Source organism: Perna viridis, chromosome 7, assembly GCF_037379345.1.
Source record: "Perna viridis isolate PV_CMFRI_1.1 ecotype Kerala chromosome 7, ASM3737934v1, whole genome shotgun sequence".
Classification (NCBI taxonomy): domain Eukaryota; kingdom Metazoa; phylum Mollusca; class Bivalvia; order Mytilida; family Mytilidae; genus Perna; species Perna viridis.
In genome coordinates this window covers 5837361-5858170 of record NC_142451.1, presented here as the reverse complement: position 1 = coordinate 5858170, position 20810 = coordinate 5837361, and the positions used below count along the sequence as shown (strand labels likewise).

The window sequence follows — 20810 nt, the reverse complement described above, 5'->3', positions numbered from 1 at the left end:
ATATACATGTATCCTAAAAAGTCATCTGTGAATTTTATTTTCAGCTTGAAGAGAGTGATGTATCATCCATTGACTCATACAACATTACCGATCGTTCTTCACCAGCTCTGCTGGAAAAATCCAAAGTTGCTTATGAGGAGGAGACAAGTTCTGTTTCCTCAACTTCTACCTTTGACAGTGCAAACATTCCTTATATTGATACTTCAGACGATGCTGGGAAGCATCCTATTGCACCCCCTCGTAGAAATAGACGTCAAAAACAAACAGAGGATGTTCAAGATAGACTTATTGGTGGTAGAAAGCCACCACATGAAAAGCCTTCTGGACCTAAATCTTCACAAAGACCCTCCCAGCCTCCTCCTCCAAGGCCAGCTCCTCGACGTAGTCTTTCTAAAGACCAACCATCCAAAGAACTTTCAATAGTACCATTGATTGAACTGGATTCACCAGAAAATAATGATGTGTTTGACCCATTTAGTAGTAAAAATTCATCAACTGTAGGAAGAGTGGAATTCTTCTCAAGTCCAGAAAACTCCCCTTTTGGAAAAGGTAACATTTTGGAAAACTTTGATGACAAGAAATGTGAACTAATTCGTACCCCAGCATTTAGGAAAACAGCTTCAGAAACACCAGTAAGGGAATGCTTTAAGCCTGACAATTCTCCCCTGAGCTCCTGTAGTGGTTCATCAACTATGGATTCTAGTGGTGTATTGTTTGCGTCTTTTGACCCTTTAGTGTCTGATGGATTGAATATTTCGGAAAGTTCAGAACCAGACACAAGTTCACAAAACACAGACTTATTTCAAGATTGGACTATAAACAATATAAAGACTGTATCTAGAATAAATACATCTTCCCAAATTCTAGCCAGAGGGAACAATTTACCAGGGTGTCGAGAACCTGTTGGTGTTGCAAGTAATCCTTTGTATGGAACAGGAGTACCCTTTCGCCAATCTCCTTCCCCATCTTCAAAGCCATGTATACCACCAAGACCAAAAACTGTTTTCGGTAACTCGGTGAGATACCATACATCAAAACCTACTGTTGTTGCTAATCCAATATTTGCTATAAATAATTCAAAGTCAACTAATTCTACAGTTGAAGTTTCAGTTAGAAATAGCGACCCTTTCAGTGACCTTCATGACATTTCTGTGACTAATAGAAAAAGCCAAGAACTTGCTCAATCAAAATGGGAAAAATTTGAATCATGATAAGGATTATTGTAGTGAATTTCAGAACAAAATTGAAAAAAAACACATTATTAAATTAATTTGAATTATTTAATTGGCTGTTATTATAGAACTCAAATCATGTATAAATGACCCTGAATTACAAATTCCCTAATCTTTATGTCCACAGTTTGTAGTTAAATAGTATGTATTTTTTTTTAATTTTGCAATTATTTTCAGGAAATATTCAATAAGTAAGTCTTATCTACTGACTAAATTCTTTGAAATTTCAATTAACAAAATATCAGAAGCATTTATGTTTTCACATTGTGACGTGATGGCAATATTTCATGTTCATATAAATTTACATGTAACTTTTTTAACTGAGGTCATATTATGACCTTTGTTTGCAATGTTCCACTTGTTGTAGATCATTTAATGGTAAATTCCGTGTTATGTTTCTTTATTAAAAGTAAAGAGTATTCCCAGTGCTGAAGAGGTTTTGATGTAACTTTGGGTGGGCAAAATTTCATTTGCCATGGATAAGAGGAAATCGTTAGTAGTGGTGTGGATTCATCTTGTTGGTTCATCAACTTCTCTTAGCATATGAACTTTATATGAGTGTCGCTGCTAAAAAAATTTCAATCTGATATTTCTGTTCAGTTCCGTTTCTTTTTTTTTTTTTTTTGGTCTATTGCTGATTGTTGATTTAATGGAACTTGTTGTTTTGTTTAAAGATATATATTGTTAAAGTGATTTGAAATGATATATGTAGTTCTATGGTAGAAAAGGATCATTTTATACAGGGTCATATGATGGAACTATTTTATTGACATAATTTTTGCTTTTATTTGTTAGTAAAATTTCATTGAAGTTGTAAAGATTTTTCATTTTTTTTTACTAAAGGTGCTTTATGCTTAAGTTCTCATTATAGAAACACAGTTTAAGGGTGTATTTCTCAAAAATTATTGTCATAGAATCTTTGATTTTAAATTACACTATAATTCCACTAAAATTTGTCTTTTTCAATATACATGCTATATTACTTGGATAAACTTTACGAATGTAATCATTTAATCTTATTCCTAAAATAGCATTTTAAGCAAGTGAGCTATCTGACTCATTTTACCTTTTTTAAGATGACTTGTTGCCAAATGGAACCCAATGAAAAAACTGAAGTACTTTTATATGCCCCAGTCTTTAGTTATCAGTGGCATTAACATTCACTGCTGGCCTGTTTTTGTCAGGTATTACTTATAAATTGTTGGTATGCTGCTCCAGCTTGATGAGTTGTGTCTTGTCTGAGACTTGTAGATACATTGAAGAATCCACTTCTTGTCTAATAACCTGTGTCTATATCAATTTTAGTGTTCTTATGCTGTGTAATTTGTTGTAACTTCGAGATAACATTGCAATAGAAAATTTGTGAAGTATTTTGTATTTCACTAGTAGCTTGAGACACCTTTCTAGCAGTAAGTTATTTGTTGAATTACGAAGTTTTTTCAAGTTCCAATTATGGAGGTATGGGCCATTTAGAAAAGAAACAAATTGTCTTAATTTCATATTTTTGTCATAAATGATTGCATTTATTTACATTTGTAAGATTTTATTTTAAATTGTAAATTAAAGAATAGAACAAAATAATGAATAGCATTTTTTGAGATGTTTGAAAGTCAAATCATGTTCTAAATGAACACACTGTTGTCCTTACAAAGTGAATTTGTGATTAATTGGGGAAAATCTGCATGAAAGACTTGTTATTGTATATCATTGAATACAACACAGTTCAAGAGTTATTTTCATATTATGCTAGCAATGATATAGCTTCAAATTGACAAAAAAATTTTTAAACAGAATTGTATGCTTTGCTAGGGTTTTTGCATGAATATCATAATACATATTGCATTTGTAAGTTCTTGCAATATAAATACTTCTTGGACAGTGTTTCCTAGTATTTATGTAATAACTCTATATAAAAACTTTTTGTTTACAGTTCATCTTCACCTATGTTTTATTCAATTCTGGTATTTATACATTGAAGGACCAAATTTAGAAATAATTGTTGTTTCTCTGTAGCTAATATAATTAGCCACTACACACTTCTCATCAGATTGTATGATCTTTTTCAGGTGCAACATTGTTTTTAAATATTCTGTAGAACTTCACATACTTTATATGTTATCTGTACCAAAATGTGAAAATTGGTGAAGTTCTTAAATTTTTTACGTGTTTGACATCACAGTAGAGACAAATCATTTGTCAATAAATTGGAGACAGGTACACAATAGAAATGATGTTATAGCCAAAATTTATTGTTTACATAAAAACTATGACTGCTTGTGAATTGTTTATTAGAAGTGTGCATTTTCATTCTCTTCATCAGAAAGTAAGAAAGATAGGATAAACAAATACTTTATAATGATAGTCTGTTAGTGCTTGTGTACATGTACATTCCAAACTGTTCACGATGACAGATATGTATGGTATGAAATGTTTTAATTGAATGGAAATTACCTTATTTTTGTCAGATTATATGTAGATGTATAGAAAACTTTAAATTAAAACTGCTGAGTGGTGCTAGTTGTTATTTTGTAAGACACTGACCATTTAATTTCAATGGGAATACCGGTATATCATTTATAAAATGGGAGATAATTTTTATCCTGGAAAATCTTGGAAAATTATTTTATGTGATGTGAAAATTTCAGATACATGTATAATGTACTTAAGGCATTTTAGAATAAGCAAGGAATGTAGAAATTATGTTTTCAAATGTTTAATAAACTACTGGATCTCCATTGTGAGAAATTAATGCTTGCCTATTTAAGTTGAAAATAAGAGGCAACTGGTTCTCTAGAGTAACTTGCATTTTTGAGCAAGTCAACATATCAAAGCTTTATATGAGACCAAATTTAGAGACAGCCATTAACAAGTTTGGGTAACTTGAATATAGTTTGAACTTGCTTTTTTGGCTGCCTATGTTTTATTCCCAATACTGGTATACCCTGAGGAAGTTGACTGATCAGTGCCTGGATTATTTTTATTGTCATTCTGTGATAGTTGTATCAATACTCTTCAATGGCTTGTTATAATGACAAATAAATCATCCCATGTGCAATTAGATATGTTTTGTTGTCTTTATATGCCTATATTAATATACTGCTGTTTTTGTTTGCAAGGGTATGTTTTAGTGTTAATCTTTAGTGACCAAGTATACTAGATACTTTTATCTGTAGACATCTGGGTATGGACTTAATAGTAAAAAAAATGTTTCCCTAACAAAAGCATTTGGTAAGGCACATGTACATTGGTAAGGCACATGTACATTAATAATAAATGATGACATTATTTGACATAGATGCCATGCTGTTATTGGATTTACTTCTCACATATTTCAACTTAATGTGAAAATAGAATAAATTATTTATTTCACAAAATGACATTCTACTAAGATGCAATTTCTGTAGTAGAACATAACCAAAATCTTAAGTGTTTATATCTCCACTTACCAACTTTTATTTGCACTGTTATTTGATGTTTCTATGAATCCCACTGAAGGATTTCTATGAAGCCTACTGAAGAATTTCCAATCAAAACTTGTTTGGGTTTCCTATACGTCTTAAAATATATTTTAACTGGTTGTAGTATAAATATTATGTCAGCCAATTTTCCTGTACTTTTTCTGTAGCAGAGCATAACCAAATTTTAAGGTTTAGTTTCTACAGTGAACTACTTTTATTTGCACTTATATTTCTAAATATAGTTTCTATTGTGCCTACAGAAGGTTGGCAATCCAAAAATATTTGGGATTTAAAAAATACACGAATCACCCATTATAAGCCTCTACCTGGTTTTCATGCAGAGCTGTACTTCATGGTTTACAGTTTACAAACTTGAACAGCTGTCTACAGGCTAGATTAGTTGCAACTGTTTAGGCCAGCTGTAATACCTAGTGAAGATTTTCTTCTCTTGTATATGTTTTATTATTGTAAGCAACATCTGAAGCTCATAATGACAAACCAAAAAACAAAACAAAGAATAATATAAGGACATAACCAAATGAAAATGTAATTTATGTAACCGAAAAAAAAACCAAAAAAAACTTAATTTATCATTTTATCTAGTAGAGAACTAATGATGAAATGTTTTTAAATGCCAATTTTCATAGACAGGACTTCTCATCATATACTGTTGTCACCCCATCTGTCTGTTGTTAATGCTTCAGACTCCAACTTTAAAGTGATTTCAGCTATTTAAGTTAAACTTAGGTGAACTGTGTACATGTATATCATTTGACACCCTTTTGATATTTAGAAATGTTTCAGCCATAGGACTTTATGTTAAGGAAAACATCATTTTAAAACATTCTATAAATATAAGATATGGCACTTATGGTTATTAAACTTTGGACTTCTTGCAATCAATTAAAAATCTTTGCAAAATTTGAAAAAAAAATCTATAACTACATCAATCCACATTTTTTCTCATTTCACAAAAAAGATTTAAGGTTTCTTTCAGACAGGAAAATGATTTAAACCTTCAATATGATTTGTAACAAGGACAATGCTGGGCAACAAAGAAATATTTTCCTGGTGTATGGATAATAACTTGAAGTGAATCTCTTTGGCATTGTACCACTAGGTGCCATACCTCTTGAAGAAGGTTTGGATTTATTTTATTATCATACCTTGTTCTCCTGTTTCCTTGTTCACCTTAAATTTACAGCACAAACATGGTACCACTAATTTTTGAAAGGGACTTGATATTGGCTTGTGTCAGCCATTTTAATAAAAACAAAATGAAAAGTTGACAGACACTAATGATGCATACGACACCAAAGACAGGGTGATACCATTATAGACTAAAAAATATTTTCGGTCTTATTAAAACAGGAAATTATTTAAGCCCAGCGCCCAAGAAATGTAAGCTGCCCCTTTCTTAGAATTTCTGAAAGTGTTGAAATGATTTGGTACGAAGTTCAAAATCATGGGGGAAAGTTCCTTTGTATGGTTTTGTTGCCCTATTTTGAATTTCTAAGTTGTGGGATTTTTAAAATCAGAGGAAAGTGATAGATGTAAATCAAGTGCTGTATAACAGCTGTGTGTTTCATTATATTTTACAGTGGGCGACGGCAGATTCACCATATTTTTTCTATTTTCTACACTGGCAAATGTGCCACACATGAGAATCACATGGTTTGCATTATATGATTATCATATGAATCGAGCATCATATGATAATCATGTTTCATTTAACATATGATAATCACTTGTTTTTCACTAACATATAATTATCATATGTTTTCAAGCCCATATAATCATGTGAGAATCATGTGATAATCATATAACTACCACATGATAAATATCATATGATTTTCATATGATTACATGATTGTCATATGATTACCACATGATTATCATATGAATCGAGCATCATATGATTGTCATATGTGGCACATTTGGCTGTGTATCCACAAATGGTGGAGTAAATGTTTTGCTTCTTTTTTGCAGTACTTTAAAATTGGGATGAAGCTTTTGTATATTGCAATTTTGGTTCTGATGAACTACAGCTTTCTGTTTTGACAACTTATAACAGAGGAAACCATACTGAATTCTTTCAACTTGGCAACTAAGAAAACTTGCTTTTTTTTTAATTTGAAATACCTTTAGATTTATTTTACTAATGTGATGTTCCGTCAGTAAAGTTCATAGCAACAAATTCTGCAACAATGTGGATTTTCTAACTGTTCAGTTTTGATTTATCAAAAATTCACTTTTCCTTAACAATTTCTAGCAGTTGCTAGGAATATTACAACATTTAAAAAAATGAAATTGTGGAAATAGTACAACTGGAAAGAAATGATGTTCTTCTGCTGCTTTATAGTATATTTCTTATTGTAGGAGTTCCTATTGAAATTTTTGTTTTAAGAATTGAAATGTGTAAAGATACTATGAACATAAGTAGCATAGTATACTGTGTGTAGACTATATCCATTAATTTAGTAGCGTTCGATACTGTGTGTAGACTATATCCATTAATTTAGTAGCATAGTATACTGTGTGTAGACTATATCCATTAATTAAGTAACATAGTATACTGTGTGTAGACTATATCCATTAATTTAGTAGCGTTCGATACTGTGTGTAGACTATATCCATTAATTTAGTAGCATAGTATACTGTGTGTAGACTATATCCATTAATTAAGTAGCATAGTATACTGTGTGTAGACTATATCCATTAATTAAGTAGCATAGTATACTGTGTGTAGACTATATCCATTAATTTAGTAGCGTTCGATACTGTGTGTAGACTATATCCATTAATTTAGTAGCATAGTATACTGTGTGTAGACTATATCCATTAATTAAGTAGCGTTCGATACTGTGTGTAGACTATATCCATTAATTTAGTAGCGTTCGATACTGTGTGTAGACTATATCCATTAATTTAGTAGCATAGTATACTGTGTGTAGACTATATCCATTAATTTAGTAGCATAGTATACTGTGTGTAGACTATATCCATTAATTAAGTAGCATAGTATACTGTGTGTAGACTATATCCTTTAATTTAGTAGCATACGATACTGTGTGTAGACTATATCCATTAATTTAGTAGCATAGTATACTGTGTGTAGACTATATCCATTAATTAAGTAGCATAGTATACTGTGTAGATCCGTTACCTTAGTTTTGATGTTGATGTAGTGGCATGATTCTATGATAAGTATTACTAAAAATTAAAAATCCATTAACAAAGAATAATGCATGTAGACTTCTCCTTAGGTCTACAACAGGATAAAAGAGGCTACATATTGAAATTAACTGTTTAAGAATGTGTATGTTCATAATCAAGAAGAAATATTTCCATCGACCACAAATGTCCCATTAGCCCTAAAATTCCAGTGACTGAACACAAGGAGTAAATGATTTATGGAGATAATTGATTGGAACACTGAAGAAGACAAATGAAGTTCACATGGTTCAACCCACTATAGATAAACTGTATACAGTATCATTCCCATGAGCAGTTTCAAAATCTTAAGGTACTAAAATAGCTCCACTAAAAGACAGACAAACACCCAATTTAAACAAAAAAGGCATTTCAACATGTAGGATAGACTAACAAAAGGGATTACGACACATAGGATAGACTAACAAAAGGCATTACAACACGTAGGCTAGACTAACAAAAGGCATTACAACACATAGGATAGACTAACAAAAAACATTACAACACGTAGGATATACTTACAAAAGACATTACAACATGGAGGATAGACTAACAAAAAACATTACAACACGTAGGATAGACTTACAAAAGACATTACAACACGTAGGATAGACTTACAAAAGATGTTCCATATGATGGACAGCAATAAAACTAAATGCCATCTAAACATAAAAATCATAATGGACAAAATTAATGACTGTAATAAGACTGAATTTCAGTACACCTGTCTTATCTGATATTAAATTTTGCCAGTGTAATAATAAATCTAAATAAATGCTTTATAATTTATTCAGAGCTAAAACAATATGTTTGGCTACATAAAATATACATAACTACATAGCTTTTAAAGGTATTCGAATGTTTCATTTACAATATGGATTTGTCTATATTCTACCTTTCAACAATCTCATTAATTTTTCCCTATACATTGTACTAGAACATTCTTCATAAACAATCTTACATTTCATTCTTCTTCTTATGGTAAAGAAAATCTTAGTGATATCTTTTATAACAACCTTATAAAGATTATTGTGACTGATGATTTGTTTTCTGCTTTGAACTTCATCAGTTATATCTGAGGTTTAGTGTGAGTACTGAGCAATTTTTTAATGCCTGATATTTCAACCTTCATAGTAGGTATCAAAACTATTTGACTGATTTAAAAAAAAATAATGCCTGAAAATGTTAGTATGATGACTTAATGCTAAATAAATGTTTGACATAATAATGATACATAATGCCTGCCAAAACTGCAATGTATTGAACTGTAAAAGGGTAAAATATAATGATAGTCATGACTTAAACAACCAAAATACAGTAAACTATAGGTGTACATACATGTAATGATACAGTAAACCATAGGCGTACATACATGTATTGATACAGTAAACCATAGGCGTACATACATGTATTGATACAGTAAACCATAGATGTACATACATGTATTGATACAGTAAACTATAGATGTACATACATGTATTGATACAGTTAATCATAGGTGTACATACATGTACTGATACAGTTAACCATAGGTGTACATATATGTACTGATTTTCAATGTTATTGAAAAATAATGTCCTTAAAAACAAATAATATTTACATGTACATGTATAAACATAAATGAGGCTTTTTAAAAACTAAAAATAATAAAATAAAAAACCTAGGACTCACACGTGTATATATTATCACATTTTAAACAAAATTACCAGACTGTGTTCCAATGCCGTTAAAAAGTCAAATCAAATACAATTACATATTGAAAGCATCTGGAAACATCCTTTAGAACAAATACCGAAATATTTGTTTTTGTGCATACTGAAATACATAAAACATATGATTTCCAAAATCATAATAAAAGCTGACTATTTTCATACAAAAAATCCTATGGAAGACTTATAATTATCATACTTTAATTTCTTGATCCTTTTTGATATGTTTTTCTGGTGTTAGTCAAAACATGAAAAAAGATCCCTGTTTATACTTATAAAGTTGTGATGTGTCATTACAGGGAAGGGAAAACTTTTAAAATGAAAGATGAAAAAAAGAGGGAATCAAATTGATATGATGTTACAGCCAAAATAACACAAAAATGTATCAAGTTTGCATGCTCCAAAAATAAAAAATAGTATTATCAGCGGCCAGTTAAATAATGATTTTCATCCATTCCTTGAGGTTCACCTAAAATATTTGAATTAAATCAAGATTTGAGGAAAAAAAAAACAAAAAACAAAACAAAAACATAAAAAAACAAAAAAAAATCACTGCAAGATTTAATTAATATAAATGGACCCTGCAGAAACAAAAATTTATTGTAATGCAGATAAATTGATCCATAGTGCTTTCTTACCAAATTTCTAAAAATAATTATCAAAAAATTCGTAATAACCACATATCAGGCTACATCTTGGTGATACCTTCGGTACATGTTGAAGATTAAATTGATAATTCAAAACAATAGAAATATGGTATTAATCCACACCAGAGTGAAGAACAGACTTATCAATTAGGTTAACTGATGAACACTGAATCAGTATAGGTATAACATAAATAAATCATAAAATAAACCATTCAGTTTTCATTATTTCATAAGTGTTACAAGTTTTGTCAAAAAATGTCACACTAAAAATGATTAAAAAAATATATGGCCATTAAAATTTGTCCTTAAGAGGCTCTGGTAAAACACTTTTCACAGTATATTTAATTTCGTTTCAGACTTGAAAGGGTAAGTAGTTTAAATTATCATAACTCAAACTATAATTCCTAAATATTTGAGGAAAAATGTTCGCCTCGTATTCGCCTAGCTAACCACATATCTTTAACTTGGATTGTCACCCGCTTGGCATGTATGGCACACATATTGGAATCCTCAAACAAATGGACCAGGTAAGCTTCAGCTGCCTGGAAAAATATGTAAAATAAAGTGACAAATTAAACATTGATCCATGTTATAATCAGGAAGACATAGAAATATCAGATCAACAGCAACTTTTTACTGCAGAAATGTATTCAGTTTATTTAAAAAACAATCCTTATATATTTAATAGTGCATATAATTATATATATGTTTTAAGTATTTTACATAAGCTGCAATTCAATAAATACAATTTCCTGTCACTTTTTTTTACAAGTTGTCTCTTCATCGTAATATGCACTTCTATTTGTGTCATTCATGGTGTGTTGAATGTATTTTGGTAATAAAATAGTCTTTTTACATCTGCCAGATTATCAAACAAACATGAAAAATACCGAACAGTTGTAATAATAATTTGTGACAATATGAATTTGACTAAAAGCCAAAACAATTAATCACAATATTCATTGTACTTTATAACTACTGAGAAATGTGCATCTAAATGTTGTCATTAATGATTACAAAGGCTTGAAAATATCCACGAAGCCAGTGTCAGCAAGTAGGCTTAGTAAAGGTCTTAATTTGATGTGTAGTCTGACCTCACACAAACTTGCCAATCACTGCAATTTAGAAACATCAAATCCTTTCTCCTATCTACAGATGTTCTTAAAACTGAAACTAGAATATTTTTCTCATTTCATAGAAGTAATATGAAAGGGTATCAACCACAATTTAGTGTTATGATGATTGCCGATTCTAAACCAAAATCCAACTGAATGTCTCTTCAGCCAGGTTATGAAAAGTTTGATTTTATAGGCAGCAAAAACAGAAACAGGGCACAAGAAACACCAGGGTTGTTGTCCTGTGTTTTATGAGAATTTCAAAACCCAGTGAAGTTTGTGTTACAACTGATTACACTATATATATAGTTTTAATTATTAATAATACAACAAGCATTGTGAGAGTATTGCAAAACAATACATATTCCCCTATTGGCTGTTTATATCACTGACCCATATACTACATTGGATCATCAAGTATAAATGACAAACTGAGGAAATGACCTGGATTTTGGACAGAAGGAATATGGAGAAAGACAAGAAAGATCTTCAAATCCATAAAACAGATGCAGATTTGCTAAGTGTTATGCAGGGAGGGACAATAGGACAGATAAGGTTTCAAATTCAATATAAATGTAAATGAATAATTATAGTCCAGATGAGGTTTCAAATCCCATACCATCCTAAATGAATAATTACCAGATCATTTGTTATATTAACATATTGTCACATTGAGATAATGTTAACAAGATTTCTTTAGAAAAAAGCGTGTAAAAATGAACTTTTGGTATAGCCTGTAAAACTGAAAGTTGGTAAAAAAATCAGCAAGCAGAAGAAAATGTAAACTTGATCATCAAGATAGACTCAAACACCGAGATGAGCTCAATATCTGCAAGCGCTTAAAAAAAAGTGTGGAAAACTTAAATTTCTGTAAATTCAAGGGCCAAAAACTCCGAAAAAATCAGCAGAGCGGAACAAAGCATAAAATTAATCTGTATCTCATTGTTGACCCACATACCAAAAATCAGCTCAATATCTACAAGCACTTGGAAAAAAAATGTGGAAAACTAAAATTTTGGTAAACTTTTTAAAAGTTCAAGGGCCATAACTTGGACAAAAATCAGCAAAGCAAAATGAAATGTAACCTTGTTAAGAAACCCAAGATTGACTCACATACCAAAAAAACAGCTCAATATCTGCAAGCATTAAAAATGTGGAAAACTAAAATTTGGGCAAACTTTTAAAAGTTCAAGGGCCATAACTCATACAAAAATCAGCAAACCCGAAAAAAACGTTAACTTGATTTGTAACTCATCAATGATGTAACATGGTCACATGACCACATGGCTAATTAAGTTTCATATGGCTTGGGTCACTGTCAATTTTGAATCAATAATCTTCAAGTAAACGACGTAAGTGACTACAAGGGGTGTTTTGATTATATATATCATGTGTAATAAATCAAATGACCCAAAAATGTAAAAAAATAATTTTTGTGCCAGATTTCCTATAACCCATTTCATAGAGTTAGCCAACTGGGAACACTCAGGCAGTCAATACTTTGCCAACACTGAGAAGTGCACAAAAATATTCTACATTGGTCTATCATACACTACCTCCTGAACCAATGATACACTACCTCCTGTACCCATCATACACTACCTCCTATACCAATGATACACTACCTTCTGTATCCATCATACACTACATCCTACACCGATGATACACTACCTCCTGTACCAATGATACCTGTACCCATCATACACTACCTCCTGTACCTATCATAAACTACCTCCTGCATCAATGATACACTACCTCTTGTACCCATCACACACTCCCTCCTGTACCTACGACACACTACCATCTGTTTCTATGATACACTACCTCCTATACCATTAAACACTGCCTCCTGTACCTATGACACACTACCATCTATTCCTATGATACACTGCCTCCTGTATTAATGATACACTACGTCCTGAACATATGAGAAACTACCTCCTGCATCAATGATGCACTACCTCTTGTACCCACCACACACTGCCTCCTGTACACATCACACACTTCCCGCTGTTCTTATGATACACTACCTCCTATACCATTAAACACTGCCTCCTGTCCCTATGAACCTATGACACACTACCATCTGTTCCTATGATACACTACTTCCTGCATCAATGATACACTGCCTCCTGTACCTATGACACACTACCAACTGTTCCTATGATACACTACCTCCTATACCATTAAACACTGCCTCCTGTACCTATAGTATACTACCTCTTGTACCCACCACACACTGCCTCCTATACACATCACACACTACCTACAGAACATACGACACACTACTTCCTGCATCAATGATACACTGCCTCCTGTACCTATGATACACTACCTCCTGAACCTATGATACACTGCTTCCTATACCTATGCTACACTGCCTCCTCTACACATCATACACTACCCCCATACCCATCATACTCTACCTCTTGTAATGCGGCAATAGCCATTGCATTCCATCTGATTCTGTCTACACTTCCATGTGTTATTTCATCACATATTTCTCGTACCTACAAAAAACAACAAAAGATAACTATACCAAAATTAGATAAGATTCACATGGCAAAGACAAACTGCTGTATCATACATATACAGAATACACTAGTAGGCAGTTATGAATTTGAGGCAGGAAATTTCACAGTGAGCCTGTTTCGACAAGATATGATGTTCTGTTGAGACATTCAAAACTGATATTATTCTATTTATTGGCAACATCACAGACAATTAGATGTTCATTGCTGATGTTTTTCAGTAATATGGCAGTAGACTAAGGTAGACAGAACAACAGAAAAACAATGAAGTTGCCAATTAATAGTTTTATATACTGTTCATGTCATATATCTCAAATGGCAATTGCATGTAGATATATATTTATACATTTGTTCTCCAGTAAGACTTTAAAAAAGAAAACCAGAACTGACTCATAAAGGTATATATCACAACTTCCCTTTGGTCTCAGTCCAAACATGTCAACTTTTATGGTCCCACTAACCACTTCTAATGTTTCCATTACTTTACATGATAAAAAAGTAATTTTCAAAGTTTCACTGTGAATTCCCAGGACAAATGACATCTTAAAGTTGCATATCACTGCAGAGCTTGGAAAATATGGTCTCCAAAATCATTATGCTAATGGTACAATGATAGTAGAAATTTTTCACAAAACTTACTTGATTAAATAATACTGAAAATCCACATTTTTACCTTTTCTGCTAACAGACAGCATGGAGGCAAAGTACTCACAGTTGTAAACAATATTCATACTCTTTTGTAGTAAATTGCAGATATGATTTACACAATCACAGTTTTCTTTTGACTGTTTTTATTCAGCATACACACAGATTATGCGGGAAAGGGGTAATAACAAAATGGAATTGCGACTGAGTGTAATGCATTAAAACTGACCTTATGTTACACATATTATGTATCTGATTCTGAGTGTTATCGAAAGTTTACAATTTTACATGTAAATTACTTTTCCATAAAATTTCAATTACAAGACTTTTTTTAGTGTAAAGTGTGTTTATATATGTCTTTTTAGTGTAAAGTGTGTTTATATATGTCTTTTTAGTGTAAAGTGTGTTTATATATGTCTTTTTAGTGTAAAGTGTGTTTATAAATGTCTTATTCAACCGATTTATGTTTTTAAGAATCTCAAACTTCTTTATAGAATGGCACATGTACTTTTAATATATGATAATCTTTAATTCTTGTATATACACATGTATTATGTTTAACTATAATATTGACAATTCTTATGTTGACTGTACAAGTCATGAGACTTTAATAAAGAATCTGAATATGTTAATAGGTTATGGTAATAAATGTAAAATAAAAGAGGTTATGGTAATAAATGTAAAATAAAAGAGGTTATGGTAATGAATGTAAAATAATATTTTTATCACAATAATCAAAATACAAAAAGCCTAAAATATTGTTATAATTTCTGATAACGTTTATTGTTATAATTTCTGATAACGTTTATTGTCATAATTTCTGATATCATTTATTGTTATAATTTCTGATAATATTTATTGGTCATGCAGAAAGGTTTGCTTAAAATTAAAATAAAATTTTTGTAAGAATCATTTCTTATTCTTGCTCAGTTTTTTTCAAGATCTCTATCAATATGAAATGATTAGTAATCACTGAATAGCCCTTTAAAAAAAGGTAATCCTTGTACACCAGAGCCCACAATTACTTTGTCAAATTTGCATGTACACAGTATGCTTCTAAAATTAAAATTAACAACTGTTAAAACAAATGTCAACAAATCAGATTAACATGTGTAATAATATTACCTGTGGACAATGTCACTTTCACATGTATCTTAACTGATTAACAAACTAATAAAAATATGTCACCTTAATTAATACTACAATTATATGCAATATTAAAAAAAATTAAGTTAAAATAAATGCAGAACCACATAAATTAGTATTTTAAATAAAATGTAATTTTGTTCATTTTGTCAGAAGAAACAAAATGCTGATCTCTTAAAAATATATTAGGAAATTCAATTAAATAGTTTCCAAAAAAATACTTAATAGTGTAATTGTAATTGGTGTAACTATCATTTTTGCAATTTTATTGTAATGTAATTGACCCTAAATCAGTTTACAATGCATAGATCTAGGTTCAGTGTGTTTTTGTTCTACATAGGGGGTGGCCATTTGACCTGGAAATAGTAAGTGAGACCTATGCTACATGTAAATGTACATTTAGATTATCCCCTTTCCTCATTTTCCTTATAAAAGAATCAGGATATTTTTGCACACAGAATAAGGCCAAAAACAAAAATATATGGTTTTGATTTGGTTCAATCATTGACCCACAGCAATGAACATACAAGATAACTGAAAACAACCACTAAACCACTGAGACATGTATTATACAAGTCTTAAAAAATTACCACTCTAGAAAAAGGTAACTTCCTAATTAGTAGATTTGTAGACTTCTGATAGGTTCTTATCTCTTGAAGTGCTCGCATTCCTGGTCTAAATCGTCTCTTCCTTCGTGTTTGGTCTACAGATGAAAAAAAAATGCATGAAATATACATGTGTATGTACCTTACCTATTTTGTCAACAAGAGTGCCTGATGAAGTATGTAACATGTACATTGTAAATGTACATTTGTACCATGCTTTGGCCAATATCATTGTGTGAAATCAGAAAAATTTAAATATAAAAATTTACATCCCTCTTTTTTACCTTAAAATTACTGAATGCTTCTCTCAATTGAAATTTTAAAAAGCACGCTAATTGAAGTTTTAGATGGGCAATTTGCAGACTGGTATACTCATTACTGGTATTGATAAATGATTGAATGTTAGTTTATTTAGTACACAATGTACATGTATGTATATATATCTAAGGCTTTGCTTTCCTATAAACTTTTTTTTCATTTTAATACAATTTACACTGCAATTGTTCTGTCTGAGTAACCAAGATGCATTGATGCAGACAGTATATTTATTGATGATATTATTATTATGTCACTGACTTACACTTTGGTGCTACCCACTTACCTATCCTTGCATGAACTACCTGTTAGTCATAGCATCACTATTGGGGGCCACTAGAGGAGAAGAAATTTTATTAATATGTTGTTTAAAAATTTAACTTGATTTAAAAAATTTATTAGGATTCCAGTATAAAGACATGAACAGTACCAGTATGTTAGGTAGAAAGAAAAGGCTCCCAGGAGCCTGAATCGCTCACCTGGTAAAATTTTTGCATTTCAAGAACAACAACTCCAATAAGGAGTTGTCCGACAACTTTGATCCTTGCAAACTTTTGAAGACCTTATCAAAATGATCATTTCAGTGATTGAAAGTTTCATTCTATCATAGTCCTCAAGATATTGGCTGAAAAACGTAAAAAAAAGTAATTTTTCACCTTTCAAGGGCAGAAACTCTTACAAGGAGTCGTCTGACAACTTTAATCCTTTGGATACTTTTGTAGGCCTTATAATAAGGATTATTTCAAAATTTTGGCTAAACCTACAGGTTTTGGACATATATGAAAAAAAAAAACCAACTGTCTGACCCCTTTGTTCTATTTTTAGTAACAGCGGCCACATTTTTCCATGGATCAAAAATCCCTACTACTGTTCTATTAAAAATACCCTAAGGAACATTCCTAACACATTTGGTTCCAATTGGTAAGGTAGTGGCAGAGGAGATTTTTGAATGCATTAAAATTAAAGCCAGCACTACACAGTTTAGTTTAGTTTTGCACTTTTGGCTAGGGATGAAAAATGACATTAATGGAAACAGGTGGTTGCAATAGTGATTAAAAATGAAGATTCTATTGTAGATAAAACATTTTCTGAAAACTTTTAAAAGTATTTCACAAAGTGTCATATATTTTCATTGTTGAAGGCAGGGGCTTTTTTTTCAATGATAATTTGACTACACTGAAGGAGAAAGTTCAATTTTTTACCATGCTAAATTTGATAAGTGGATTACAAAGTGAAATACATGTAAAAATCTAACCGGTGATGCCCATATGAGGAAGGGGTTTTCCAAAGAAAAAGTTTTGACAGTTTCAGGGCATGAAACAAAAATTTAAGATATTTTGCAGGAAATTTGGACATTTTTACACCTGATTTTATCAACTTTTTAGCAAATTTTAGCATAGTTTCTATGGTAACCCTATTTGTTGTGGGTAAATTTTTTCCAGAATTTTTTTACTGCATTCTGGAAATAGAGGAAGGGCACTAATAAAATAGACGGCAAAATGGAGATTTAAGTCGCCAAGAATTTTTAAAAGTAGTTAAAAGTTGCCAGCTCGTGTTCTTTAAAGGTACCAGTATCATATTGCATATCCCTGAGCGGGTGTATGTCAATACATGGATGCTATAAAAATATAGTGCATTTTCTTTTTGCCTCTCTACAAACTAATGTTTTGTCAAAAGATATGAACAATGACTTACAAAAAAGACCAAACATCACACTGTAAGATGAAGAACTCTTTTAAAAGAAAATCTAACATAAAAACATAAAAATGTTCCACTGAAAAGGTTGGTTTGGTGAGTGCAAAACGAAAGTGAAAGTAGGGAAAATGGCTATAGTTCAAGGCTACTTTTCTGTCCGATCTTTGTGGACTCACCCTATTTTCTTTGCAGGAAATTATTTTTTCACATGTCCTTAGAAATGCTACATAAGTGAAAGTTTTATTGAATCAATTTACATATTTTTTTTTAAAAATCCTAAAAATATGCACTTCACTATAGAAATCTATGGGAAAATTAATACGATACTGAGACCTAAAGAGAAGTGAAGTCATCTGCCATTTGCAAAGCTTCCCAAACAACAATCACATGACCAAAATATGTTGTGTGTCATACGAAAAAAACTATGGAAAGCCAGATTAACAAAAAATAAACATTTCTTGAGGATTTGACAAATTAAAATATCAAACATATTTTCCCTCATCTTAAAAACATTTTACTTACATGTACAAAAATTCAATGGAAATTTATAGATATGCAGTATTTACATGTAACAATAGAATAAGTTCACAATGAACAAATTTAAGCTAATATGGGATATTTTCTTATTTACAGATATTTAAAAAAAATGAAGAAAAAACAGTATCACCATAATGCTTCAAAATCTACATGTACCTTTAATGCAGTACAGAATGGATATTTTTGTTTGACAGTTTTTTGTTGATTGTATTTAAGTTATTCTATTAAATGTATAAATGATTTAATTTTTCTAAGTTAGAATTTATTCATTTCCAATGAAAAATAACTTGCACAAAAAAATGGTATATAAAATACAAAATGTGCCTATATAAGAATATTTGAATATTTATCAATTAAAAATTAGCAAGTTTCAACTATCTAATGATTGAAATCACCCAACAGTAAATCAATTTTAAGTGATCTAAAAAATTCTAAATGATCTCAATTCTGAATCAATTTCAATCAAATAATTATTTGAATAGGAATTGAAATAAGATAAACATCATTTTGAAATAATTTGTTAAAAAAAAAAAACCAAAGAGTTTAAATTCCCACTTATAAATATTTCTCTTTAAGACTAAAACAGATCTGATTCCAGTTCTTCTGTATATTTTTTTCAATAAATCCAAAACTAGCATATTTTATTTATTTAGTGGAATTGTATTGTATCCCATATGGCTCCCCATACTTATTTAATCTCTGCATCATCAATGCATGGAATAGGGGTACAAAAACAACAATGGCGGCTAGCTGACATTTGATTTTCATTCACTGGTGAATAATTAAATAAAGACATGCATGACATAATTTACAGATTTGGAAAGTAGAACTCGACGATCGAAAGAACATCATTTTGACCAAAGGAATGGGGGTCAGTCCGCCTTTTTACTCAAATACACTCAAATCAATATGGAAATGCCTTGAAATTCTGTTAAAACGGCAGTTAAATAAATGTTCTGGGCAAATTAATCATAAATATCACAATTTAGGCTTAGATCTAGCAAAATTGTAACAAACGAACAAAGATACAATGATGGAGATGACACGAATTTCTGTAACGGATTTCAATTAAAGATTAAGATTGTTTTGATGTAATATTAAGTCCCTGTTTCAGTTTACAAGTGGTGTTAACTGTAAAATGAATGCCAGTAATTTTTATTGTTTTTGTTTAAAAAAAAAAGTAGTAAATTATTTTTTTAAATAAAGATGTAAAATGTGCCTCTTCCAATTTATCAGAAAAACAAGTATTTTCAATTGACATATTAACTAGAGTGGTAAGTTGAGGCACTATACAAGTTTACAATTTTTGCTGGAATACCATCAGAAAAAATTGCGAGAACTTCTCTCTGCCTCTTGCCAATATAAAGATACATTTTGAAGATCCGTCAAACATTATGTCGAATGACGTCAGGGGTTTTGGCCTACCAGAACAACATCCCTGTCAATTAGTCATTCATTTTTAAATCAGGGCCCCCACTTTTCTCCTCAAGAACTACCTGGTGGACTCCGACGACTTCGTTCTTTGCCATTGGGATGTTCTTTACCAGGTGAACGATGCTTTGGTGTTGATTTTCTACGACTTTGTTCAAAGTTTGGTCGAACCATCTTTGTGTTTTCTCATTATTTCTATAAAAAAAAATGCAAAGACCTTAGCTGTCACTGAGATTTCTATTTGTTGACATTTTTTTTTTCGTTTTAAATTTTGTTACTTATGAGTGCGCATGTCAAGGAAATTTCAAGATAATTTTGGGGTAGGAACGGAGACGATTTTTTTCCGGATAAACATACAGATGGGATCTATTTATAATATATATATGAATGATTGTTTAAATTTTGACAGCAGGATTTTGAAACCCACCGATACCATTCATATAAAATATCATTGTTTCCTCATACGATCAAGAAAAGTTCAAATTATTATTTGGATTTTGATATTTATTGTTATTGTTTTTTTTTTTTTAG

At 30.9% G+C, this 20810-nt stretch overlaps 2 protein-coding genes across 11 annotated transcripts in view; one reads left to right on the top strand and one right to left on the bottom strand.

Annotated features, from left to right (window-relative positions):
- Positions 1-4290, top strand: part of LOC148611080 (uncharacterized) — a 48137-nt gene extending 43847 nt beyond the window's left edge. For all 9 annotated transcript variants that reach the window (XM_088591208.1, XM_088591207.1, XM_088591206.1 and 6 more), the window contains one exon: positions 45-4290. In XM_088591208.1, coding sequence (XP_088447334.1) covers positions 45-1211 — 1167 coding nt within the window. In that variant the 3' untranslated portion in view covers positions 1212-4290. The remainder of the gene's footprint in view (positions 1-44) is intronic.
- Positions 4291-8674: 4384 nt separating this feature from the next.
- Positions 8675-20565, bottom strand: LOC148611079 (uncharacterized). Of its 2 annotated transcripts, none has more exons than XM_088591196.1 (4): positions 20345-20565; positions 16287-16399; positions 13801-13884; positions 8675-10801 (listed from the first exon to the last, which is right to left on the bottom strand). In XM_088591196.1, exons 1-4 carry the CDS (start codon positions 20451-20453, stop codon positions 10664-10666), a joined length of 444 nt encoding a protein of 147 aa, XP_088447322.1. In that variant the 5' UTR covers positions 20454-20565; the 3' UTR covers positions 8675-10663. The 2 variants fall into 2 exon arrangements, with proteins under 2 accessions (XP_088447322.1, XP_088447323.1); XM_088591197.1 differs by having other exon boundaries at positions 20393-20565.
- Positions 20566-20810: the final 245 nt, after the last annotated feature.